This window comes from Eptatretus burgeri, chromosome 16, assembly GCF_056783735.1.
Source record: "Eptatretus burgeri isolate ZD-2024b chromosome 16, Ebu_testis_v1, whole genome shotgun sequence".
Classification (NCBI taxonomy): domain Eukaryota; kingdom Metazoa; phylum Chordata; class Myxini; order Myxiniformes; family Myxinidae; genus Eptatretus; species Eptatretus burgeri.
In genome coordinates this window covers 43,882,127-43,908,707 of record NC_140976.1, presented here as the reverse complement: position 1 = coordinate 43,908,707, position 26,581 = coordinate 43,882,127, and the positions used below count along the sequence as shown (strand labels likewise).

At 45.6% G+C, this 26,581-nt stretch overlaps 2 protein-coding genes across 6 annotated transcripts in view; both read right to left on the bottom strand.

The window, feature by feature from the left end:
• LOC147010990 (rho GTPase-activating protein 26-like) overlaps positions 1-6,793 on the bottom strand; it is a 66,562-nt gene extending 59,769 nt beyond the window's left edge. For both annotated transcript variants that reach the window (XM_085860528.1, XM_085860529.1), the window contains exons 1-2: positions 6,683-6,793; positions 6,331-6,537 (exon numbers count right to left, since the gene is read on the bottom strand). In XM_085860528.1, coding sequence (XP_085716654.1) covers positions 6,331-6,484 — 154 coding nt within the window. In that variant the 5' untranslated portion in view covers positions 6,485-6,537; positions 6,683-6,793. The remainder of the gene's footprint in view (positions 1-6,330; positions 6,538-6,682) is intronic.
• Positions 6,794-8,617: 1,824 nt separating this feature from the next.
• The window catches only part of ATP7B (ATPase copper transporting beta), an 84,345-nt gene continuing 66,381 nt past the window's right edge, over positions 8,618-26,581 (bottom strand). For 2 of the 4 annotated variants that reach the window (XM_085860666.1, XM_085860668.1), the window contains exons 20-24: positions 24,894-25,036; positions 24,176-24,379; positions 23,818-23,935; positions 14,987-15,089; positions 8,618-10,853 (exon numbers count right to left, since the gene is read on the bottom strand). In XM_085860666.1, the coding sequence (XP_085716792.1) occupies positions 10,550-10,853; positions 14,987-15,089; positions 23,818-23,935; positions 24,176-24,379; positions 24,894-25,036 (872 nt within the window). In that variant the 3' untranslated portion in view covers positions 8,618-10,549. Of the gene's footprint in view, positions 10,854-14,986; positions 15,090-16,114; positions 16,228-23,817; positions 23,936-24,175; positions 24,380-24,893; positions 25,037-26,581 lie in introns of all 4 variants that reach the window. The other 2 variants (XM_085860669.1, XM_085860670.1) reach the window with 2 other exon arrangements.

The window sequence follows — 26,581 nt, the reverse complement described above, 5'->3', positions numbered from 1 at the left end:
GCACATCAGATGAGCTCACCCTTGTTCGAGCAAGCTGGGTGGCTAAGCTATCGGAGAGGCAACATTATCTCTACACCAGGAGGCGGTGAATACAAGTTGGGCAAACGAAGCGCAAATAAATAAACTACAACACACACACGTCTGTTGAAAATTTAACCCCCCCCCCATGGCACAATTAGAACATTGAAATGCCAAAACAGAAAAAAATTGTAATAAGAGAATAAAATAAAAAACAAAAGTCTTTGAAAGAGTAAAATTTGGTGTGCTCAACCTGCCGTGAGCCATTTCCACCTGATCTGCGTAAAAACAGCCTCGGCAGCAAGGCTGCCCATAGAACCGACTTCAGGAAGGAGACAAGGCAGAAAGAACACGGTGGCTTTTGACAACATTGCTCAAGCACAAAGCAAAATCTTGAAAAATGAGGGTAAAGGAGAAAGGTGGGAACGAGTCCCAACCGGATACGAGCCAAAAGCATTTTGAGTTTAAGAGACTGAAACCAATGTACTGATTGTTTATAAAAATGGCTTTCACGCACACAAGATATACATATATGGAGGAAACATCAATATAAAGAGGTGAAGAAAAAACCTCAAAGACTTTTAAAAGTGATTGAATGGTGTGTGTGTGTGTGTGTGTGTGTGTGTGTGTGTGTGTGTGTGTGTGTGTGTGTGTGTGTGTGTGTGTGTGTGTGTGTGTGTGTGTGTGTGTGTGTGTGTGTGTGTGTGTGTGTGTGTGTGTGTGTGTGTGTGTGTGTGTGTGTGTGTGTGTGTGCACAGTTCCGACAATAACACATTTGAGACTCTTCTTTCTTGATGGCTACCACAGCTCACAGGATAGAAACCCCATTAACAGCACAATAGAAACACTGCAACTGGAACCACAAATGTGTCACAAACAACTTGGGATGATGGGAAATTTACTTGATTCAGGCAATCCTGACAAATACAAGAACCATGTTGCAACTGTTTGGAAAGTCACGAATTCCAAACAAGCCCACTGCAATCCACACCGCTGCCAACGTCCCACGGAACAATATGCTCCCCTGTGACTGACATTTTGATTGCCAACGCACAAGCAATGGAAATGCCCAAGGCTTGGTGAGTCTACGTTTTGGTCTTGTGTTGCTGGCTTGCACCACGAGTGGATACCCATATTATCTTACAACTGTTATCACTATCAACAGCAATCCAACACGCTTATACACCAAGTTTAGCACAGTAAACATTAACTCATGTCCAAAGATCTTACGCAAATCCAACATATCTGAAACATATTTAAAATTATTATTACTCGAAATACCTGCTCCATCCAGGAGCAGCTCAGGAGGGAAGGTGGGGTGGTGGGGAAATATACATATATATATATATATATATATATATATATATATATATATATATATATATATATATATATATATATATATATATATATATATATATATATATTGTCACCGTAGCTAGTAATATCGCCATCCTTCCGACATTTTCAGGTCAGGTGAGAATAGATGTGACTTGCTACAGGTACCATGTAAACCTGCACTAACCTGTTCCATGGTCGGGTTGTCGGCGACTAAATTGTCTCACCCACCAAGTTTCTTGGTGACGAGGGTGTATGATATGACATACGATATGGACACCCAGCAGGATTCAAAACAAAACATGTCAAAGGGTGGAGGAGCTCCTTGTGAGCCAACGGCAATCCATATCGAGTGACCAGCTGTGTCTACGGACATACTCCTGCAGTTGGGTTACTTTTTATTAGGAGGTTGGTGGCAGGATTTGCACTCCGGCCACAATAAAACACTTCATTATGCAAAACATAAGACAAGCACAAAAAAAATAAAATAATAATAATAATAATAATCTGAAAACCCAGTCCGTGGGAGTACTTCCTGTGCAGCTGCCCTTCGCAGGGCAGCTCACTGCATGACGGGATTGAGGCAAAGCCTTCAGGACTCCCAATCTTTGATGATAGGAGGGAAACCACAGGGTAGCCTTCCAGGGTCAGATTGCGGTAGTGCGAGTCGGGGTGGTGCCGAGGTGTCGTCCACCAGACGACTGTCTCCTTCGGTTAACTTGAGGCGGTCCCTTTGTGGGGGGGGGGTGGCTGGAATGCCCTATCCCGAAGAGAGGATGATCACCTGTCTCTGTTATCATCTGAGCTCATATATTTGGACATCGGTATTGCAGCATTCTCTGAGGTTCGGAGACCGGATTGCAGTGAGATTATGGTGGCTGGTTACACCTACCATTGATCTGGTCACTCTGATGGTCACCATACCCAAGGAGTTGCTGCAGCTGTGTCCAATAAGCTGACTCCAATGATAATTCAGGCAACACCGGTCAGCAAGCGTAGAGACTTAGGATTTGTAACTCATTGGGTGTCATTTCTCTGGACTCTGTAGATGCTCTGACCAAGGCGAGTGATCTCGCTGTGAAGGATGCATTCTATGCCACAATCGAGTCTGTGGTTTATCAGTGCCCCAGGTGAGATGCACTTCTAATCTTGGGGGATTTCAATGCATCGACTGGAACTGATAGGGAGGGTTATAAGACAAGTTTTGGTCCTCATGGGTCTGAAACTGTGAACCAGAATAGCACGAAGCTCCTTGACTTTGCAAGAAGACAAGGTCTCATGGTGGTTGCTTCATGGTTTCAGCACCCACAGGCTCATCAATGAACTTGGTAGATTCCAACACTGGTGGTGTGGGAAAGGAGATTGACCATGTGCTCGGTGATGGTAGCTGGAGGATGATCCAGAACTGCAGGGTCTACCGGAGTAACGAGTTCCTCAATACTGACCACAGGCTTGTTGAAACATCTCTGAAGTTGCAGCTTAAATGCAGGAGAATGGTACTATCCGAGCCGAGGCTGATGTTGGCAAGCTGAAAGACGAGAGGGTAGCTGAGGAGTTTGCGAACAAGTTGAGTGGAGATTTAGGGGGGGGCTGGGTGCCTTGGGGGATCCTGAAGAGTTGTGGAGTGCCTTCAAGACCACCGTCCTTGATGTTGCCGGTGGATGTCTTGGAACTCACCGCAGGGCAAAGAAGAATTTTGTCTCTCAAGGGACACTGGATACCATTGACCAGAGTCGCAGGGCCAGGCTGAATGGCAGAGCTGAGCTGTTCAGGGAGCTGAGGTGTAAAACTGTACGTGCACTGAGGGTGGACAAGGAGGCCTATGTGCGAGGAATCTGTGAGGGGGTAGAGCATCACCTGTGGTCAAGTGATTCTCCTCCTGCTTACAGGGGAATTCGCGCATTGCGTTCATCCAAGCCCATCCCTCGGTGTACTGCAGTGAGAGCAGAGGGTGGTGGGCTCTTGACAGAGGAGTCCGAAAAGAAGGCCCACTGGGCCGGTTACTTTGAGTGGCTGTACCAGGCTGATCCACCAGCTGTCGAATTGGATGTCAGGGGTGTTACAATCCCTGTTGCTGACCGTCCAATCAACTGTGATCCACCTTCGTTTGTGGAAATGCAGACTGCGGTGAACCATTTGAAATGGGGCAAAGCTCCAGGGATCTGTGGCATCCATCCTGAACTTCTCAAGGCTGGTGGAAATGCTGTCCTCATGTTGTTGCATGCAGTTCTGTGCCCTGCATGGAACACAGGCATCATCCCAACTGACTGGAAGAGGGGCCTTGTTGTCCCTCTCTGGAAAGGGCAGGGTGATCGCCAAGACTGCAACAACTACCGAGGGGTGACGCTGCTCCCAGTGCCAGGCAAGGTCTTTGCTCGGATAATTATTGATGGAGTGCGCCACCATCTGCTTGAGCACCAGCGTCCAGAGAAGTCAGGCTTTACACGAGAGGTCAACGATTGACCGTATTCTTGCTCTTCAGGTCCTCATCGAATGCAGATGAGATTTTTGGCAGGAGCTGCATGCAGCCTATGTTGCTCGCTAAAGCATTCAATTCAGTGAATCGGGATGCCCTCAGGAGGATTCTTGGTCTTCGTGGGGTGCCACCAAAGCTGATCGATCTTATGTCTGAACTATACTCTGGTGCTGAGAGTGCTGTGAGATGTGGTGATTCCATCGCTGACTAATTTCCAGTTGGTACTGGAGTTCGTCAGGGGTGTGTACTGGCCCCCACACTTTTCAGCGCTTCTCTGGACTAGATTCTGGGGAAAATGTCGGAGAGAACAAGCTGTGGTGCATCGTTTGGGAATGTCAAGATCTCTGACCTTGATTTCGCAGATGATGCAGTCATCTTTGCGGAGACTCCATATGTCTTTTTGGGAGCCCTCGAGGTGCTTAATGAGGAGTTGGAGCCACTGTGATTATGGGTTTCCTGGGTCAACACTAAGATCCAGGCTTTCAATGGCATCTTGGATGCTGCTATCTTGTCTGTACCCATTTGTGTTGTGGCGAGGATGTTGAGATCATGGAGAGATTCACTTTCCTTGGCAGTGATATTCATTTCTCTGCTGGCTGTGAGCCACAGGTCAACAGACATCTGGGTTGGGCCTGGAGCCTCGTGGATTCACTGGATCATGGGGTGTGGTGCTGTCTGCGCCTGTGCAGGAAGACGAAAATCCGAGTCTTCAGGTCCTTGCTGCTTCCAGTCTTGCTCTGCGGATGCGAGATTTGGACTCTGACCAGGGATCTGAGACGGAGATTTAATTTCTTTTGGACCAAGTCTCTTCGGAGAATCCTTGGCCATCGTTGGTCTGACTGTGTCCAACGAGTGGTTGCTGAGAGAGACTCAAATGAGATTTGTTACCTGCATAGTCTGTGAGCATCAGCTGCAGCTGTATGGACATGTGGCCCGTTTTCCTGACGCTGATCCTGCTCACCAGATTCTCGCAGCGAGGGAGCCTCGCGAGTGGAGGGGGCCAATGGGCTGACAACGTGCCTCGTGGTTGCAGCAGGTTGATCGGCATCTCAAGGAGATGGGGATGGGCCATGCATCTGCCTGGGGGATGGCCAGACAGAGGCCCCTGGTGTACTGGTGGAAAGTGAAAGTGGAAACAACCAGACTCCCAATACAACACTTACAGGGACACAATCGGTCATGCAGCTTGTTGTGGGAACCAAAACGACTCAAGAGTAATTTTGATATTCTGTATTGATCCGAGGACCCAGGAGGATGTCATACATACAATCACCTGCAGGACAGGACAGGAGTAAACACGACGGTGTTTTATGAACTACAAGATCATTCGCTTCCTCACATTATGATGGGAACATGAACAAGGATTAAAAAAAAGTATCAAAACATTTATTATGTCATATAATAAAAATGCACAGAATGTGTTAAAATTGGTCTGAACAAGAATTTAAGTTTACATGAAGGGAGCCTGCATGCAAGGTCAGTTGAAGGTAAATATAAAACCACACGAAAGGACCGTCAAATGACGAGGCTCAAGGAAAAGAGCAGTCGTGAGCGATTGAGGACGTCGGCAACACCTGTCCTGTCTTCACTGCTCCTAACTCAGCCACGTGGAGTTGGTGGTGGTCGTATGCAGCTTAGCTGCTGAGGTAGCTATCATTTCTTGAAGCGTGACTGTGTCGCTGATGCAGTGCCCCTGTACCGGTACACACACTGGAACTGGTACTCATTTCGCCGACCTTGGAAGGATGACAGGCTGAGTCATGACAGGCTGAGTCAACCCCCTGGTGTATTAATTCAGCGGTCGACGGGGCTTGAACTCAGGACCCTAGGATCCTGAGCCGCCCCCCTAACCACAACTCAGGACCCTAGGATCCCAAGCCGCTCCCCTAACCACTACTCAGGACCCTAGGATCCCAAGCCACCCCCCTAACCACTACTCAGGACCCTAGGATCCCTAGCCACCCCCCTAACCACTACTCAGGACCCTAGGATCCCAAGCCTCCACCCTAACTACTACTCAGGACCCAAGGATCCCAAGCCGCCACCCTAACCACTACTCAGGACCCTAGGATCCCTAGCCGCCCCCTAACCACTGAGCCAACACCAGGGTCCAGGTGGAGTTAAAGCACCGGCTTGAGTGCATCGTGCTGTGAGTGGTCCATGACAATGGCTTCACCGAGTGACCAAGACCTTTCGTGTCACCGCACTCGACGGTTTCATGGGGCGAGAGAGAGGGACAGAGGGATGATTAAAAACCATGACAACGTCCATTTAGATCGAACAGGGGGAACATCGATGAATCCAACAACAACATTATACAGTATATACACATCGTGCGTCACACAAACTTAGTTTTTACACCTTGGACTTTCAACAGGTGCAAGAAAAACCTTCAGCACTCGACGACCATAAAGTCCCAATGAAGGACTACTCTCTAGATGGGTGTTGGTCCACCTTGGCTGCTTAGGAAGGGGACGTTTCCCGGAGAAGGACCTCACTTTTGAAGGCAGCCAAAAGCGCCTTGCCGTCTTTGATGATGTTCTTGATGGCTTTGCTCGTGCGGTCCAGCTCCACCTCATGGGACTTGAGACGCTCGCGGAACTGCGGGCTATCGAGACCGCACTCGGTGAACTCCAGCGCAGGGAGACCCATGCCCGAGGCAGGAGGTGGATGGAGTCGGCGATGCCGGCGTTGGTACTGAAGAACTGTGGGGGGAAGGAAGGGTCAATGAGGGGAAGATAACGAGAAAAAGCGTCATCAAAAATAAAAGCAAAATCAAACCGACGACGGCAGGTCGGACGACGATGGCGTGCCGGTGTTATGAGGATCGCGAGGTGAGCATTTACAAACCTTGAGGAAGCCCGCGACGCGAGGCACGTCCACACGACTTAAGACATTTAGAATGAAGTCACTCACAAAAAAAAAAAAAAAAAAAAAAAAAAATTGAGGAAGAAGAAGAAGGATACACCGACGTCACAGCACGCCTCGCAGTCACGCCCAGTCACGTGACGTGCTCGTGCTCGCCCATTTCCCAGCAGCCCTTGCACGTAAGAAAAAATAATAATAATAATAATAATAAAAAGCGGCGAAATCTCTCTCATTCCTCGATGTGAATTTCACTTGTTTTGCTTTGTTCACCTCCCCTCCCGCATTTTATTTATTTTCCCGTGTTGTGGGCTGCGCACACCGACCCACATTCTTCCCTCGCAAAATACCATTAACCAGTGATCCTGAGAGTGTGCGTGTGCTCCCCACACTCCATGTATGTACACGTCATACAAACTGGATCACCCGATGAACATCGGCTTATTTAGGGTCTAGTAAACCATCAAGAACATTGATGTTTGGAGCTGAAACAAACAAAAAAATGAACCCGAGAGTACACCACGGCAATGATGGTCCAAACGGCCTCATTTCCTTAACTTTAGACATACAGACATACAGACATACAGACAGACAGACATACAGAGACAGACACACATACAGAGACAGACACACAGACAATTGCCTTGCGGGGGTTGGGGAGTGGGGTTTATACCCTTGACCTGAACCCGTGTATCTCCAGCGTGTATCATGTCTGGAAAATCTGGTGGAGATTGGTCGGTCCAGAGGTGTGGCCTTGTATATAGATGAAAGAAAAGGCTTCACAAACACACTCGCACACCCCACTCGTATACATACATACACACTTTATTTTCAACCGTCTTATTATTCCCACCACATTCAATAAGTCAACAAGTAAACCAAGAAATACTCCCAGACCTTTTTAATTGGCCAGGTTGGTCATGTTTCCCGCTTGAACAATCGTATAAACAACTCGATAGTTTGTGGTTCGTTGCTAATCTTGAAAGAAAAATTAAAATAAGGATCCTTAACCTTTAAGACGGTGGTGTTTGACTGCACATGGGAATCAAGCCATCAAAACACCGTGTTGCACACCGGACGCAAGTGCATCTCACAAACCCACCGGAGCGCTTATTTGATCAAAGTGAGCGAACCCCATGCGATGCATCCATTCCTAATCAACCCCCACGACGCTCTCAGTTGTCCTGGAAAAAGAGCTCCAAACTCGAGTTGATCCCATTTCATTTTGTACAAAATGCATGATCGGGGTTGAGAGGAGCGACGGGGGCAAAGAGTTTTCCCCGAAACTATCTTCGGAGTCAAAAAAGCCACGACTTCTCTTGCACTCCTCGACCGCAGGGAAGAATGTGTAACAATGGCTAGAAATTTCATGGAACAGGACGAACACCCGTCATGCCCACTTGCACCGGTATAGGACCATTTCTTCCTTCATGGGCCTGGGGGACAGTTTGACTCTTCTTTCACCAGAATTAAAATGCACGTCCTGCTCCAATTGTGTAATGAATAAACGTTATTTCACAGGGACACTCGATCATGTACAACGGGCGTAGTGGCGTGCGCCTGTAATCCGGCTACTCGGAGGCTTGGGTTGGAGGATCGCTTGAGGACGGGTGCTCTGAACTGGGCCGCGCTATGAGAGGGTGTAGGGCAGCACGGAATAATTGCGAAACCCAATCCTTATCCCTGTGTCTTAAGAGGCGACCAGGGTTGCGTCACGAAGGGCATCCGGCGTAAAACCTATGCCAAATCAGTATGCGGATCATAACGGATGATCCGCTGTGGCGACCCTTAACGGGAGCAGTCGAAAGACGAACAACAACACTCGATCGTGTACAAATGGCCTGTGACTTCCCATGGATTCGAGCGATTCATCTTACAAACTGGAGGAGGTAAAGGTGAAGTACAGCACAGAACATGGAATCAACAGTGGATCAAACTTTAATCGTATCGTCACTATTCTCGATGACTTTGTACAACATTTTTTGATCGACAAGAAATAAGCAGAATATAAATGGACGACGACATGAAAATCTTAACAATCACAAGAACTTCTCACCAAGGCACTTCATTGTAAAAAAAAAAAAAACAGAACTTTTGAGGCTAGCGTGCGGAGGATGTGAGGTTGCTTCAAGTCTAAAAAAAATAATGATGAAACAACAAAAATTCCCCTTCTCTGCAAACGGATCAAACCCGGCATTAAATATTAGCAGAGTTGGGGAAACCGAATCAACAGGATCAAGGAGAGCTGGAAATGAGACTGATAACAATAATACAAACCAAACAATTTCAGTCTGATTAACTAAGCACCACAAATTGCCGCTACAAGAGACGCTACGAGGGGGGAAAAAAAAAAATCACCTGCAAGAAGTACAAAAAACAAAAATTGTCAAAAGGTAAACGATTACAAACCATTAAAAAAGATCACAAATGGAGCGAATGAGAAAAAAAAAAACATTTTTTAAAAAGCAACAACAAAAAGAGGTGTGAGGAAACAAAAGATTGAAAAACAACAAATAAACAGGAAAGATTGAATGTAGAAGAGTCTGAAGTTACAGTCGTTGTTGTTATTATTGTTGTTTTTTATTGCTGGGAGTGTGGTTGTGCTGCTGATGGAGTGCCCCATTTCTAGCAAGCTCGTACTCATTTCACTGACCTCAGAAAGATGACAGACTGAATCAATCCATCTGGTGTTATTTAATGGCACAACAGGGACTTGAACTCAAGAGACCCAAAGATCTTAAGCTCGCCACCTTAACCGTCAAGCCAACACCAGGCTTAGTTATAGTAGTGAAAAACATTAATTCAGCGCTGTTATATTTTTGGTGGTGTTGTCGTCAAAATTAAAAAAAACAAAAAACAAATCAGAAGGCCCAACAACCAATCCATCCCTCATTTTGAGAGGTCAGACGATATCCTAACCAAACACGATCCTACCCCCCATGGGATAATGTAGAATGTGCAACCTGCACCATGTCTGGGTTTTGAGGTGGGAACTATGCACAGGCAAGGTAAGCCAAAGGTGTGACCGTCTTTGCAAGTGTACACGTGGATTGAACGTGCCTTGCACACACAAAAGTGCGACTTGCAGTCGGCACGCCTAAAGCCAAACCTCCTCCACCCGCCTGATTGCAAGTCGAGTCCTGTTAAAAATTTAATAAATAACAGTGTATTTATGGTTAAAAGAAAATCCCAAATGGGTGTGACGTCACAATAAAGGGTCTTCATTAAAAAGCGACGTATTGCAGATATCCATAGTTGTTATCTTTGATCGAAGATAAACCGTCTCGTGGTGATTGCAAGGAGGTACAAGTGAATGCTCGAGTGTTGCAGACTAATCGATGAACTTGCTTCGAGTTAGGAAACTTCGAGAATTAAAGGAAACTTTGACACTTCTAGCGTTAATATAATCAAGCAAAACAATGCCACGGGGGGAATTCTCGTGGAGCGCAGGTGGAAAGAGCGTTTTGAAGGATCGGAAGGGGAATGCCAATGGAAGAGTCTTCCAAGTGTTACTCCAATTAAACTCCACATGAGGGAAGTCCCCAAAATATGGAGGGGTGGGGTGGAAGGAAATGCTTTCCACTCATTGTTCAAGCAACTCCTGTTTTGTTCATCCAAGTACTGTATTCGTATTGCTGTATTGCACAACTGCCAACCATACCCAGACTAATTTAAAAATCTCCAGTTTATTAACATTATGACAGTTAACCTGAGGGGCAACCAACTTTCAAAAGGTACACTGGCTTTTTGGTGTCGAAAGAGCGATGTAATGACTACAGATGAAACGTTGACTAAGTGATGTTGCTTTAATAGTCCCAAAATAGTTACAGTCCTTGTTCCATTGTGCCGACGTCACACGTGTGTGGTCATGCCATCGTCGGCATAATCATCAGATGCTTCACCAGGAAGCAATGCGTTCGTGAGGAGGGGTTCCGGGGAAACTGCACCAGACGAGAGGGTACTACTTAGATGCGAAGTGATAGACGACAGAGACAGTTGGCTGTGGTGCTTCAACTTGGACATTTTGGGCGACAGCCGCCGCCGAGTCCCTCCTTCCCCACCGAGTCCAACTTCCACATCCACATCTTCTCGTCTCAGCGAGTGGAGCATGTTTTGTGCAGCAGACTCCAATTTCGTCCTTTCTGGTTTTTTGTATCTGATGGTGGAAGCGAGACAAACAACAAAATCCGAGTGAATAATCTGAGCTCAAAGAAAGTGAACAAGCTGGAATCAGAGCGCGAATGAATGAAAATGACATCAATGTTTGCTTCCTATAACGGTGAATGAGTGCACAGTTATTCATGATTGGTAATGGTCCGAAAAATGAAAACCAATTTGTTTATTTCACCTTCTTCCTAAGTTCTTCTTTGTTGTTGTTGTTGTTCATTTGGATGGATGAAAAGAAAAGCAATTGAAAGGATCACAGAGGCTCGTAAATTAAGCAGTCAATATAATAATATTAATAATATGAATAATAATGACAATGTGGATGGCAGGATGACCAAGAGGTACACACACTTGCCTCCAAGTTTTGTAGCCTGGGTTTGAATCCCGACCGAGCTACAAACTGTCATCCCGGTGTTTTCACGGGCAGGGCGATTCATCAATGTGTGTGCCGTCCCTCGGATGGATGTTAAACCATATTTTCCCGTCTGCTAGGATTAGTTGGTAGACGTTAAAGATTCCATGGTATCCTTCGCGAAGAGTAGCCAAGCTATCGTCGGCACCTTGAACTACAGTGATCGGTAATTACAAATCCCTGCTCCAACTACTGCTGGGAAAGTAATGGCAAACTACCCAGCATAACCCTCACCAACAAACTGCTTCAGCAGCACCAACGCTCTGCTGCAGAGTGTGGTACGTCAGAATAAAAGAATAAGCATAATAATAAAATAACCTATCTTCCTCCATTCTCAGTTGTTGAAAAGATCAAAGTAGAGTAACAGGGGAGTGGTAGAGGGGAAAGAGAAGTAGAAGAGGGAGAGGAAAGACGGGGAAAAGCAGGATGCAGAGGGAACACCACGGGGATGGAACAAATGGGGAACATGAGTAAATAGGAGAAACAAAAGAAGGCTTCATGAAGCTCATTTCTAAAGTGGTGAGATTCAGACAAGATGCCAAAGAAAGAGTCATTGGCTCCACAGGCTTGATTAAGTAGGCAACGGTAAATTCACTTCCTTTTCTCAATTTACCACTTCCCAGTGTGCATTAAGAAAGCAGCCAGCCAGGTGTAAAGTGGGATGCCAAATAGTACAAGCACAGAGCCGAGTCACGTTGGGTTGGACGCTGGAAGCCTGCAACTTCATTCTAACAGAGGCTCGGGGCTCCGGCCTCCAGGCTTCCAGGATGAGAAGATAGAATGAGAGATAAACTGATGATAAATGGAAGGAAAGTTCAAAACAGGAAATGCTGGGTGAGCTGCTATTCCAAAATGTTGTGCAAATTCTAATCTGCAACATGTACTAAAACTTCCTGCGATGTTCATGAGATGCCTTGGGGTGTTCATTTACCAATAATGCCATGCGTGATGTTCTATTGTGCTCAGAATGCAAAACGGAGGATGTACACCACCCCTTACGATACGACCTACACGTAGTCACAGAGCATTACTGTGTTTACACAGCACCGTGAGAGTTGTTGGCAGGTTTGTCATTCAGATGATCTATTATGGGGCGGAGAGGAGCCAGGAGAGATGTGCAGACATGATGGTCTGGAATTGATTACCGATCATATACGAGCTGACAGCATAGCTTTGAGGCATGCACACTCACATTTGAACTGTCTAGCCAAGGTTTGATTATCCTCACAGCAATAAAAGGTCACCCTGCTCTTTTGCATGGATCACTGTGGAAGCAGGACGACTGGCCTGCCACCAATGGTCGTTGGTGGACGTTAAAGATCTGATGGTGTCTTTTGCGAAGACTACGAGAGTTGCATTCACCTCTGAGCTATCTCGCCTGGGTTCAAATCTCGGCCCAGCTATAAACTGCCATCCCAGTGTTTCACAGGCAGGGCGATTCATCAATGTGTGTGCCGTCCCTTTGATGGACGTTCCATCCATAGAAATACAAGTACTGTCCAGTAGAATGGTCGTTCCCGTGTTTAGCGCAGGATTTCTGGTGGCCATCTTGGAATATGTATGATGGCGGCACCTTCAAAGGAGGTCGCGTCGCTGCAGTGAGGCAGAACGGTTTGCGAATAACGGGACACACTACCAAACCAGGGCAAAATAACGTGGTTTACGCTTCCACAAGTGAGGAGTGATTATTATCCGTGTTCGGCCATTATGAGCTTGATTTGCACGATTTATTCAGCAAGGGAAATCAGCCTTGCTACATCGGTGGCCTATAACTAGGTAGGCCGAGGCTATTACTGTTAACACGACTGACTGCATGGAAACCTGTGAGAGCGTGATTGCATTTGATTGATTGGGACTGATGGTGGGTGGTATGGTCACTTTTGAGCAAGTATGACTCGCTGGACACTTATTATGTCGACCCTGTGCCAACACAGGTCCTTGTTTTTCCTACAATTATGCAAGTTTCAAAAATGTTTGAGGGACTCTGTTGGAATTGGCCAATTAATGCGAGGTGTGCATTAGTGAATTATTGCACATAATATACACATCAATTTAGACAAAACAGTACGAGGTCGGCCTTGTTGCGGTGTGGAGCGGGTGTTGAAGAATGGAGCAGTGAATATTTGAGAAAGGGGGGGGCGGGGGAGTACGGAGTGGTGAATGAGGTTTGAGTACGGAGTTGGGGAATAAGGTTTGTTCTGTTAACATTTTAGCTTTTTTAACTCAACCCTATTATTACTGTGACAATTATTTTGAAACTGACCATCAGATATGAGAGTCATAGCTACTCGGAACTATTATTTAATTTTCAGTTTGATGGCTTTCCTGTCGAAATGTATATCTCGAGAACATAACAAGCATTTTGGGGGCACTCTGTTGATATCCGATGGGCGACGAGTGGAGTATTCATGCGGAAGTATTTCACGAATGATAGCGAGTGAAACGCGGCATGAATACTCCACGAGTTACCCATCTGATATCAAGAGTGGTACACAATGTGAGTTAGGGTATATATTTATGCCATGATCCTTCAAATTGGAAATTCTTGGATGGAAAACAGCTCAGATCTTCAACGCAAAACTTGCTCAATAGATGACATCACAGTAGCGATTACATATTCCAAGATGGCCTCGCAAATTACATGTGTCGCTACAGGCAACATCAGGCGCGGCCATTCTGCTGTCCATATATTTATTTATATGGTCCCATCTGCCAGCATTCGTTGGTGGACATTAAAGATCCCTTCGCAAAGAGTTAGTGAGCTATCGCCGGCACCATTGCTAAATTCCAAATTCCTGCCGAACCTAACATCAGTGGCACAGCCACACCATGAGCCAGTGATACTCTGCAGCCTTGTGCTGCATACGAAAGAAGAAGTAAGAGAGTCATCACCGCCATCCTCAACAAATTCCAAATTCATGCTACCTTCAGTCGAATGTCAGGCCGAAGACTTGCGCAATAAAGTATTCTTTGGCCGACCCCACAAAAAGAAGGGAATAATTAGGGATATTAAAGTACAGGTAGTTGTCGTATTAGTAGTTCATTACCAATCATATGCAGTTGCAGGATGCAATTCCAAAGTTTACCAACAGCCTCTCTTCCTTTATACTACACGAGTAAGGGTATCCAGCACTGGCCGGTGCTGTTCTAATCCTGTTGGCATTTTGAAGAAATTTAATTTTTTTTTTTCTATTTTTTTTTTTGTGGTGCCTAAAACAATTCCTGACATCCACTAAGGAATGGGGATGGGGATCAAGATCATTTAACATTACCTTTCACCTAGTTACAAAGGCTTAGGCACTAAAATAGAACAATAAAACAAACAAAAAATCTCCCCCCCCCCACCCCCTCAAATGATTATTTTTCAAAAAAAAAATTTCTATTAAAACACTCCCCAGCACTCACTGATGAACCTCTGAAAGTTTGATGAACATACGTTTAGCAATCTCAGAAAAAGGGTGATATACAGGACAGACTGACAGACAAACATCTCTCTCAAAATAGAGACGAACAAGAAGCTCAAAGGAAAGCATCCCAACAGACACAAAACAATCCTCATAAAAAGATTTCGCAAAAAAATTAATGTGCACATTAAACACTCATATGATCATCGTACACGAGGCCCAAAATACATAGACGACACGAGCAAGCATGTGTGTGATAGAAAATAATTAAAAATATAAAACTAAGGTGGTAAGTACAGGCCTCACCGGCGTAAGAGGAGCGATGAAAGGACGACTGACACAGACGAAGCTGCCATCGCAGCCGAAGCCATCCAAGGCTGTAACATGAAGCCAAGAGGCAAACACGCACCTGCAGAAAGAAGCACATGGGATGAATCGGTCACATTCAAGATCACCATCTTCGACTCCCTTAATAATGCAAGTGAGATTGGACATCAATGGGATTACATGATCTGATTGCATTACATGATACATCAATAGGATTCAGCGGTCATTTTTAATCTCAATTTTCTTGACTGGGATATATATATATATATATATATATATATATATATATATATATATATATATATATATATATATATATATATATATATATATATTTGGAATCGATCTTCCTCTACTTCTGTTTCTCACGTATACAGCACAAAGCTGCGGAGTAGCATCACTGGCTGAGATTGTGACTGTGCCTGTGCCGCTGATGGAATTCCCCCTGTAGGTTCGGGCAGGAATTTGTAATTTGTTCATGATGCTGGCAATAGCTCGCCTGCTCTTTGTGCAGGACACCGTCGGATCTTTATCGTCCACCAACTAATGCTGGAGACGGGCCGCCAAGTTGAACATCCATCCGAGGGACGGCTCCAAAAATTGGTGAATCACCCTGCTTGCGCAACACCAGGATGGAAGTTTATAGCTCGACTAAGATTCCAACCCAGGTTTGACAGCTTAGAGGCGAGTGTGCATACCTCTTGGCCATCCTGCGAGCCCCTTAAAAACAGTGTACGAGTAACCATTACGAATCGGAATTGTTTGCAGGTATGACCGCGTAAATGTTCATAAAAATAGTCTTCCATGAATTTTGATGTTCGAGTTGTTGGAAAATCACATTTCGCAACAAAGAGTTTTGTCAGTAATGTTAATGAATTGCCCAGGAATGTTCCACACTCCACTACACCCCCCCCCCCCGCCACCTGCCCTCCTTCCGCCCCTCAACGTTATCTTTCAGTGTCATTTTCAATTAAATGATGATTGTAGTATTTGGCAAGCCATCCTATTTCCTAAAAACCCCAAGATTTCTCAAATAAGGATTATACCAGGCAAGTTAGACATCAGAGGAGGCCATTTGACCCATCCATCCATCCATTGGAATCATACTCTGTGCAGAGCCTTGGTACTGCCGAAGCAGTCTCCTTGGCTATCGGGCACAATCCTGGACGGGTCGCCACTCCGACACAGGATACCAGCATGCTGGTACTCATTTTGCCGACCTAAGAAGGATGACAGGCAGTCAACCCCATCAAGTATTAATTCAACAGCTGAGTGGGATTTGAACTCAGGATTCTTGGATCCAAAGCCCACCACCTGAACCATTAAGCCAACACCAGGCCTATTTGGCCCATCATGTGAGCCTTATCCACACAATTTACTTGCATTATCAATTATCTTGAACATGCGAATACATAATTATTAACATCAATATGGAAAGAAAGTTTTGGTCTTCAACTGATAAACACACGACATCTAAAAAGAGTTGACCCCAATTTTTGTGCAAATACCTTCACCTTCTTCTTCTTCTTCTTCTTTTTAATTGAGCTAAACCAGAGAGGAGCAAGCTCATTATAATTAACACTTGTCGAACATGAACATTTAACACAAACTAAATATGAAATCTCACACAAAATAGGGGTGCAAATGGTGTCCAGTACATGAAAATGGGGGGTACATGAAGGGCAGAAGGGGAAGGAAGTTGGGCAGCTTAGCATTTGCCCAAAACAGTTAACATTCCATCCGTGTTTTAAACAATGTACGAGACTGGTGACTCCTTGGGTCCGGATGAGGAGAAAGTATTCTCCCCATATGGAATCAACTGTGATGGGTGTGTCCGCTGCGCCCCCTACTGCGTCCTCATCCACCGTAGCATTCTGGGACACAGTTCCCTCCTCCATATCCTCCATTAAAACCACCTATGCCTGCTCGTCTTGGTTAGACACGGCTGTAACATTTTAACTAAAATTTCCCCCTCTCTACGCTCCTTACAATTTTGAGGCATGGTGGTCACGCTGCAGGTCCAAGCCAGTGCTGACACCAATGTTACGGGTTTTGGTGTGAGCACGGTGTTCACAAGGAAGTTTGCTCAAACCCGCTACTCCACCTCCGAACCTGAAGCCACAAGCCACGGATAACTCCATGGCCCGACGGGTTGCTAAGCAACCACTGGTTGGGGAAATTAGATCGAGCAGGGTCCTCGTGCCCAGCATCACATTACCTTACCTGGTGATCATAACTGGAGAGCCTCGCTCTCAACGTCCCACCTCGTCTACTTATTGTATACTGCTGAACGAAACCATAGGTGGAGCGTTGGCTATTCCAGTGTAGCAAATTAATGTGGCAACTTCCCATCTATCTATTGCATATGCAATGTCGAACCGATGATGAAAAAATGACAATCGAGCAGGTTTGAAACAGTTCATCAAATGATTCAATCAATGGGCACATATTTACAGGCACAATTTACAAGGTAAGTATTTACAAGCACAGTGTCACAAGGAAAAGCAATTACCCCTTAGCATGTAAATATCCCCTACACAATCTTACTTAACTAAACACAGGACAGGCATGCCTCACTCACTCACTCAGGGAAAAGTAGAAAGAAAGATGGGAGAGAGAGGGAGAGGGGGAGAGAGGGAGAGAGACAGAGAGAGATTGGAGCGTTAAGTCAGCCCCTTGCTCACCCTGTGCAAGCAGTCGGGCCTGCGTCGGTCCAAAGTGGAGGATACAGAAGGGAAGGGATTGCGGTGTATGTGTTGGTGCGGTGTCGGGAGAGGTGCAGCATCTGTGATGCAAACTCTTGAAGAAAGGGTGTGAGGTGTGGATCAGTATAGGTTAATCGTTGATAGCTTCCTTAGACTCTTTGTGCATCTCAAGTAGACAAATTAGGAGTGTTTAGATACAGAAAGGTAGATTGTGTCAACAGTATGGAGCAGCTGCACACCAAGAGACTCTTGTCGCTGTCCGCTCGTGGACCTTCGCCACAGCATGACTCGTCTCACCCCGTCCTTCAGCTTGAACGGCAGGCAGGCAGTCTTGGTTCAAGTTCAGGAGTACAAGTAGGCAGGAAGTTTCTTTCCACATCTAGATCCTTGGCGCGAGAGTTAGCGCTCGGCTCTGGTGTGCTCTGGCTTTTATTCGTCCTGGCTGGGGAGTGGCTCCGAGGGGAGTAAGAGCTATGGAGGCAATCTCTGACCCTGGGCGAGGCGGGGCTTCGGGGAGCAAGGGCCACTCCACACTCTTCGACTTTTGCCTGTAGCGTCTCCATTGGTGTGCACATCCGCATCCCGTCAGCTACAGCTTGGCGCAGGCATCCTTTGTTGTAGGTTATGCACCCAGCAGAGGAATTACCTTGTAACAAGACAATTGTGGTGTTGGTGCGATGCAACGTGTGTATGGTGTGCACTGTGGGAATGTGTGAGGGGAAGAAGGGTGAGAAAAAGGGATTCAAATGGATGGATGGATGGATGGGGGAAGTGATGAATGGATGGATTGGGGAAGGATGGATGGATGGATAAAGGATGGAAAGTGGGGAATTACAACGGGGCTGAAACCTGCTAACACTCAATGCATTCCCCCCCCCCCCATCTCTGATATGAGGGTAAGGTATGTGACAAAGCACAATTCCTCATGAGATATCAAACAAACGGTTATTTTTTGTTGAGTGTTACACCCTGGGGTCCTTTTCCACAACCGTCACAATATTTTTGCTTCTGCCCTCCCCCCACTGTACCACTACACATCGAGAGGATGTCGAGTTGGAGGCGTTGGTGGCATCGTGGGTGACTGTTCCATTGGATTTGATGATTGGGTTAGGGATGTGGTACAGGCATGATGGACCTATTGGCCTCTTGTGTTAAGATTTCCTTGTAAGCTGTTGTAAGAGATGAAAATCACAAGGTGACAATTCTGGAATAATATGGGGGACGACTTCACAATTCCCATTTGGGCAGAGCAGTAATGGTCACATTTGCTAAATGAGGGCAAGCATTGCCACGCAGTCACAACCTGAGAGAGAGCATACCTGGCCATTACCTATGTATTGCTTCACACTTCCTTGCATTCAAAGTCAATGTAATACTGAGCATCGATGGTTTTCCTCTCCTATATTTGCAATGTTTAAGCTAAGTTTGAAAACTAAAAAAGTATATTCTTTTGATTTTATGGTTGGCATAGCACCTTGGGGGCAGATCCTGAAGATAAAGAAAATGACAGAACTGAGATGAGCTGTGTTATTCATATCGACATCAGACAGGAAGCATAGTGAGAGCATGGACGCTTGATTAGTTGAAGAGTGATTTTGATAAAATACCTACAGGCAGAGAAAACTGATCGATCGCTGTGGCTGGGACAAGATAAGGCAGGTCGATTTGTGCATGTTCGAAGCTGAAATTTTACGCTGCCACCCCTCGCCCCCTCTTTGTGTGTCTTTCCCCGTTCAGCTTTCCTCTCTGCATGTGTATGACTCTTGCCCTTCCAATCAATCCCCCTCCATTCCTCACCACTCATGCTCCATCCTCCACCGCCTCCTTCCCACCCCCAAAAGGACTTGGTTGATCATTTCCTCCCTTGTTGTACATACCTTCCATTGATAACAGGTGGTGTATTATTCTCGCTCTGGGGCAGAAACATGCACACGCGTGTCCAAATTTGGATGAGGAGGTGCAGTGCAAGCTAATGGGAAAAAATTGCATTTTCCTGCATCTGCCGCTCCTTCCATCTGCTTCTGCCGCTCATCCCACATGTTCATCCATTTAACCGCACATTTGAGCCATTATGCCTGCACCACACCCCCATTAAATCTCAGCAACATAATCTTACACAGACCAAGTTGCAGCGAGCAAAAACAAACAAACAACAAAAAAAAAAGATTCGTTTTACTTCTTGGTGATAGGGCGAGGGATGTGGGTGGGAACTGGTGAAGAAAACTGAAGAGTTTTCCAGAGGAGATGGAAGAATACCTGAGTTTGTCAAACTAGTGTTGTTAATCTGTGTTGGTGGATGAATCAGACATCAGATTTTGAAGTCTGCGATTATTCAAGTTTGATTTCAGTGCTTCCTCGGTGCACGTAAGAACTTCCAATCGATCATTCTAGAAGAGCAGTTTGGCACCGAGGTCTCAAACTTTGGAACTCATTACTTTTTTTTGTTGAGCACAATTGCGTTATTTAATCAAATAAAACCACAATGTTTTACTCGATTCATCATGAGAAGAGATGAAAGTCTAAATGCACCAGGTTTGAGTTGTACGTAAGGCAGTTTCGGAAGTACAGGAAACACAAACTTTTGGACTGCCTCTGTCTCCTTTCTGGTAGGATAGTTACCTCTGCCACTGAAGGTGGATGGAAGTTATGTTTTCACCCCTGTCTATCTGTTTGTTTGCCCGTGAACAGGATATCTCAAAAAGTTGTGCACGGATTCAGATGAAATTTTGTGTAGATGTTGGGTGCGTGACAAGGACGAAATGGTTAGATTTTGGTGAAGATCTGCACATGGATCTGATAATTTTTAAAGTGATTCTTCACCATTGAGTGAGAGTGCTAAAAACGATAATAATCAGTAATACACGACATCTCAAAATGGCATGGACCGATTCGGACGAAACTTGGGGGACAGGTTGGGTGTATGACAAGGACAAATCCATTTGATTTTGGTGAAGATCTGAAACCGAATCCTGGATACGAGAATTTTTTAATTTTGAAAGCGATTTTTCATCATTCAGAGATGGGGCCAAAAACAATATAATGTGAAACCCAGACATTCGCGGATGCGACAATTGCGGACCCCACATGTTCATGGTTTACAATGTGACCTGCTTCTACAATTGCACATTTATTTTTATTAAACTTCATGTCTGTCTCTGTCTCTGTCTCTGTCTCTGTCTCTGTCTCTGTCTCTGTCTCTGTCTCTGTCTCTGTCTCTGTCTCTCTCTAGTGCAGCCTGTGGCTGCTGGTTGCATCATTGGTTGGGATGTGGCTATGTCACTGATGCAATGTACCCCTTACCAGTATACTGGTACTCATTTTGCCAACCTCGGAAGGATAACAGGCTGAGTCAACCTCCTGGTGTATTAATTCAGTGGCCAACGGGGATTATACTCAGGACCACTCAGGACCCTAAGATCCCAAGCCACCACCCTAACCACTAAGCCAACACCAGGCTAACTTCATGACTGATCTCCGATATCCACCACCACTGATATTAATTCAGCCTGGGAATTCTTCCACAGAAACCTGATCTCTCTTATGAAGAAAGGTGAAAGGCAGGAGCACCAGCCCGAGGGGAGAGCAGTACTCCATCAGGTTGCAGACGAAAGCTTTGTAAGTGGTCAGGAGCACAGGTGGGCCAAGGAAGGACTTTGCACGATGGAGCTTTAAAACAGATTGCATTCTCCTCCTGGAAGAAAAATCCAACCAAGGGCAACCTCAGATCATTCCACAAAACCTGCAACAAGTGTGTGTGCCTACTCTCAGGAGAACCAGAAAACAACATCTGTCCAATCTCAAGAATGTGCTTCAAAACTTGTCTCCCTCCTCTAAAACCTGGTGGCACCTTGTCGAGTCTGTCTCTGGTGTATGCTCCCCTTCAATACCTTCCTTCTCTTCAAATGGCACCACAGCCGACTGCTCGTGAGAAGGCCGAATGCCTCAATTCTGTGTTTGCTTCATGTCCCTAACCTCCTCTCTCTCAAAACCCACCCTGCCCAGTCGTACCCAACTGCTCCTGAATTCTGTCTTGCATATGAAAAGGTGAAAAAGTTTCTCGCAACCTATGACTCTGACTCTGCAAGTGGACCGGACGGCATCAGCTCACGTGTCCTAAAAACATGCTCTGCTCCTCTTGCACTTCCTCTTTCTGCCCTTTCACCCTGTCATTTACCATAGGTCATCTTCCACCTGCTTGGAAATCAGCCAACATCACAGCATGACATTAAAAACGTGCAAAAATGGATCCCCTTAACTACAGACCAATTAGCTTACATCCAATCATCAGCAAGGGCATGGAATCCATTATCACAGTCCACATAAAATCATTCCTTTTCTCCAAAAGCCTCATCTCAGATAATCAATTTCGATTCAGACCTCGTCACTCTACCTTGGACATGCTGCTTCGACTCTCCCAACAATGGATGGAGGTTTTAAACATCAGACATGAGATCAGGGACGTTTCTCTGGACCATATCCCGAGCTTATGATAGTCTGGCATCCTGCCCTGCTCTTCAAACTGTCTGCCTATGGAATTGAAGGCAAACTCCACTCTTGGATTGCTGACTTCCTCCACAATCGTAGCCAACGTGTGGCTCTCAACGGAATCCTTACAACTCCTCTCCCTGCCAAGGCTGGAGTACCACAAGGCAGTGTTCTCGGACTCACCTTTTAATTTTTTTGTATATCATGTTGAGGCTCGTGTAAGAACTAATACACAGAAACATACAACAAGGCAGGAGACAAGAGGGTGGGAGAAGGAAGCACAAAATAGTGGGGAACAGAAACATTGGGAGATCTGGGGAAGGGAGAGGAATGAAGTGGGATACAAGAAGTAAACAAGTTGGACATTACAGGGACTTTCAGGAAGGAAAACAGGGAATTTTAAGGAGGTGGGTTTGAGGTGGATTAACAGGGGTAGAAAAGATCAAGGTTTTGGGTGGCGGAAGATACGTGATGACGATGAACAGCTGTTTTGAAGACCTGGAGGGAGGAGTGCGATTGAAGAGGGTGTGGGAGTTTGTTCCAGAGGTGGGAAAAAAAAAAAGAGGAATGAGGGGAGTGAAGGTGAGCAGTGATTCTTGATTTTGGCAGTTTCACCAGAAGGGGCTTTTTTGCGGACCTTAAGCGCCCTGCAGAAATATAGGGGGGTACAGATCACAGACAGAACGGGGGGGGGGGCGAGGCCAGAAAGGAGGCGGTACAAGACAGACAGACCACCGACCTGCCTAGCTTAGTGTAATGACGCCAACCCATGTTGGAGACAGATTCAGATCAGATAATTGCTGGAATAAAATATTTTTTTTAACTTCTAAAAATAAATAAATAAATAAATAAATAAATTCTAATTGTTTTTTTGTTACTTTATCAGAATTATTTAAAGTCGATTCACATGAAACAACACCACAGTCTCAAGATGAATGCGATTCATATTGTGGAACTCTCTCCCGCAACCCCCTTCTCAAATGCTGTTTCCCACTCCATGTGCATTAGCTTGAAACCCCACCTTCTTCATGGGATCATAATAAATTGATGGCACCAAACCAAATTTAGGCCCTACAGCTCACTTGGACTAGCCCCAGATGAACATGCCCCTGAAATTAACCAGACTCGATGGTGTCATGGTTCGAGCGTCCACTCTTGAGTCTGGGAGGTCGGTGGTTCAAACCCCAGCCGAGCCAAATCAAAGACTTTAATATGGTGCGTGCTGCGTCCTTGCTCGACACTCAGCATTTAAATATCTCCGCTTCTCACAACTACTGTCCGCATGCAATTCATGTTTATTGGAATATTGATTCAAAAAAAAAATGTCTCTCGTCCTCACATGTTTGAGAGCCGTGATGAGTGCAGTATCATTCAGTAACTTCATTCTTGTAAAAAAAGTTTTTTTTAACGTGTGTTTTATGTAATGAACACCTTTTGCAAAATAACATATCATACTTTAGTCTGTTGCAACTAATGAATGGTTATTCATTTGTTCCTTGTAGCTTCACACAATGCAGACCCATTCTTGCTCGAAGGTCTTGCTAAGCTAAAGATTCAGTGTGTGCCTATCAGAAAAATTTCGATGAAGATAAATTGTGGTGTCATGACGTATTGGGATACCAGCAGCGATGGGGATGCCGACGAGGTTGTACAACAGCGCGAAGAAGAAGTTTATTCGGATCCGTCTCACAGTCCGTTTGGAAAGGTCGATGGCTGCCACCACGTCCATAAGGTCATTCTGGAAAGTACACATCAAAAATGGCAGCGCAAACGGAATAAAGAATGAGCCGAAGGAGCGTGACAAAGGTACTATGCGAGAAGGAATAATAAAAGAGGAAAGGAAGGAAAGGAGTATGAAGGTTTGAGCTGAAAATAATAAAATAAATCAAACTGGAACATATTCGCAGATATGACGAAGGGTCAAATAATAAAATGAGAGGTGAAGTAGATGAAGGGAGACAGTGAGGTTGGATCTCACCCGAATGAGTACCACTCCTGCGGCCTCAATGGCTACATCTGTGCCAGCACCCATGGAGATGCCCACATCTGCACGAGCCAAAGCCGGGGAATCATTAACTCCATCACCCACCATGGCCACATGACCACCACTCTTCTGCAACTGTTCTACCTTGGCGACCTTGTGTGATGGCAATACCTCCGCAAATACTTTCCGGATTCCGACCTGGAATCCAAAAAGTTCCACTAAGCTACTCGCACATAAGTATCATGAGCAGTTCAGCCTCTTACACCTGCCAATCAGCACCCTCAAGGATTTACAAGGATGTACAAGGAATTAAGGTGCAGGAGAGGGGCATTTGGCCCATCATGCCTGCACCACAACAATACCAGATTTTATCAATCTGTTGATACCCCTTCCCTTCGTGTGCAGCTTTTTTGGCTGCGACACTCGTACTCATTTTGCCGACCTCGGAAGGATGACTGGCTGAGTCAACCCCCTGGTGTTAATTCAGCGGAAAAAATGAGTCTTGAACTCAGGACCCTAGGATCCCAAGCCACCACCCTAACCGCTTAACCAACACCAGGCCTAAAGCCAACACTACCCTATAGTGAGTGTGGCTTCAAAACTGCTCTCTTTTGAAACATTTCCATTGGAGGTCTTTTATTGCGGCATTTTGCAACCAATGACGGGTTTGTGAAAAACATTTCCACGTTACTTGGTATTTCAATGAGAATACCTCCGCAGCAATGGCATGTGCAGTTGTGCTGTTATCCCCCGTCATGAGTACAACATCAAGTCCCATCTGTTGCAAGGTAAAGACGGCGAGTGAAGCCTCTGGTTTCACAGCGTCAGCGATGGCCAGTACCCCACAGAGTTCTCCTGCACGCTCACAATCAAATTGCAGAAATGACTATCCCTTTTGAAAGGGTTGAGTTGCTGCTGTGCGGGGGGCTCACCAACAATAGATTGACACACGTGTGACTGACGACCATCACGAAAAGAGATCATTTGAACCAAGGGTAGGAATGTGAAAAAAAAAAGTGCAAAGGCTGTTGCAATCCTGCAACCGAGTGTGCAAAAGTGTAACTTTCACAAGAAGCACCATCACATCATCAGTACATTGAAGCATTTCAGGGAAAACAAAAATCCTCTGATGGAATTGTTTAGCTTATCGGACAGGAATTCATAACATCCATCTTTTAACTGCAACAATGTATTAGAGGAACTCCTCCATCCCAAACTGCCTCCCTACTTGTACAACGCACACACACACACACACACACACACACACACACACACACACACACACACACACACACACACACACACACACACACACACACACACACACACACACACACACACACACACACACCATTGTGGATCAAGTGGAATTGAACAGAAACCAATTATATGACAGCGCAATGTCGCTGCGCTGTAATAAAAGAGGAAGAGAGACTAAAAATGGTGGTTGTGGTGGAGATTGTTGTGGTTGTGGTTGTTCTGAAGAGAAATTTATCATTCACATATTTTCCTGAATTTTTTTTATTGACAAAAATCACAAGATGGTCAAACACCTGGAATACGTCTTTCAATCCTGACACATCTGCTCTCACCATCTCTCTCCGAAAGGATAATCTGACAAACCCCCCACCCCCCCCCCATCTACTTTCTTAACAATCCTCTTTAGGAAGTCCAGTTACTCATATTCCTCACTAGGTCTCACTAATCAGCCATAGTCTTTCTTTGGCAAACCACATTTCAAAATTGGCCTCCAAAGCCAGCCACCGACTGAGCATCCTCTGTCGTACAAAGCCATTCCTTGGCACACCTAAACTACTATCCACCTACAAGGCCTCATCCACAACTTGATGGAGTACTGCTCTCCCCTGTGGGCTGGCTCCCTGGCCTCATACTTTGCTCAGCTCATCACTGTGGAAACCAAGGTGGAAACCTCAAGCTTGATGCCATGGAAACTTCGAGAGTATTGGACTCTCCCAAGACTGAGTCTATGGGCCTATCACTTCGCCATCGCAGACAGGTCGGTGGTCTCTCTGTTTTTTTACCACCTCCTTTCTGATCGTGCACCCTCTGCTTTTTCCGTGCATTGTACCCCTCATCACCCCCCTCCAGGTTTCTGCAGGGCACACACGTTCCACCATCAACCACCCCCCTTCTGGTGAAACTACCTAAATCCACGATCAACTCCACTCATTCATGCCTTATTTTTTTTTCTTCCCCACCTGTGGAACCAGCTTCCACATTCTCTTCAATCTTATTCTTCCCGCCAAGTCTTCAAAACAGCTGTTCATCACCATTTCAGATCATCCCTCATCCAAAACCTCTTCTCTATCCCCACAAATCCCCCTTCTCACCCAAATCCCTCCTCATTCCAAATTTTTCCTCCTTGGAGTTTCCTTCTGT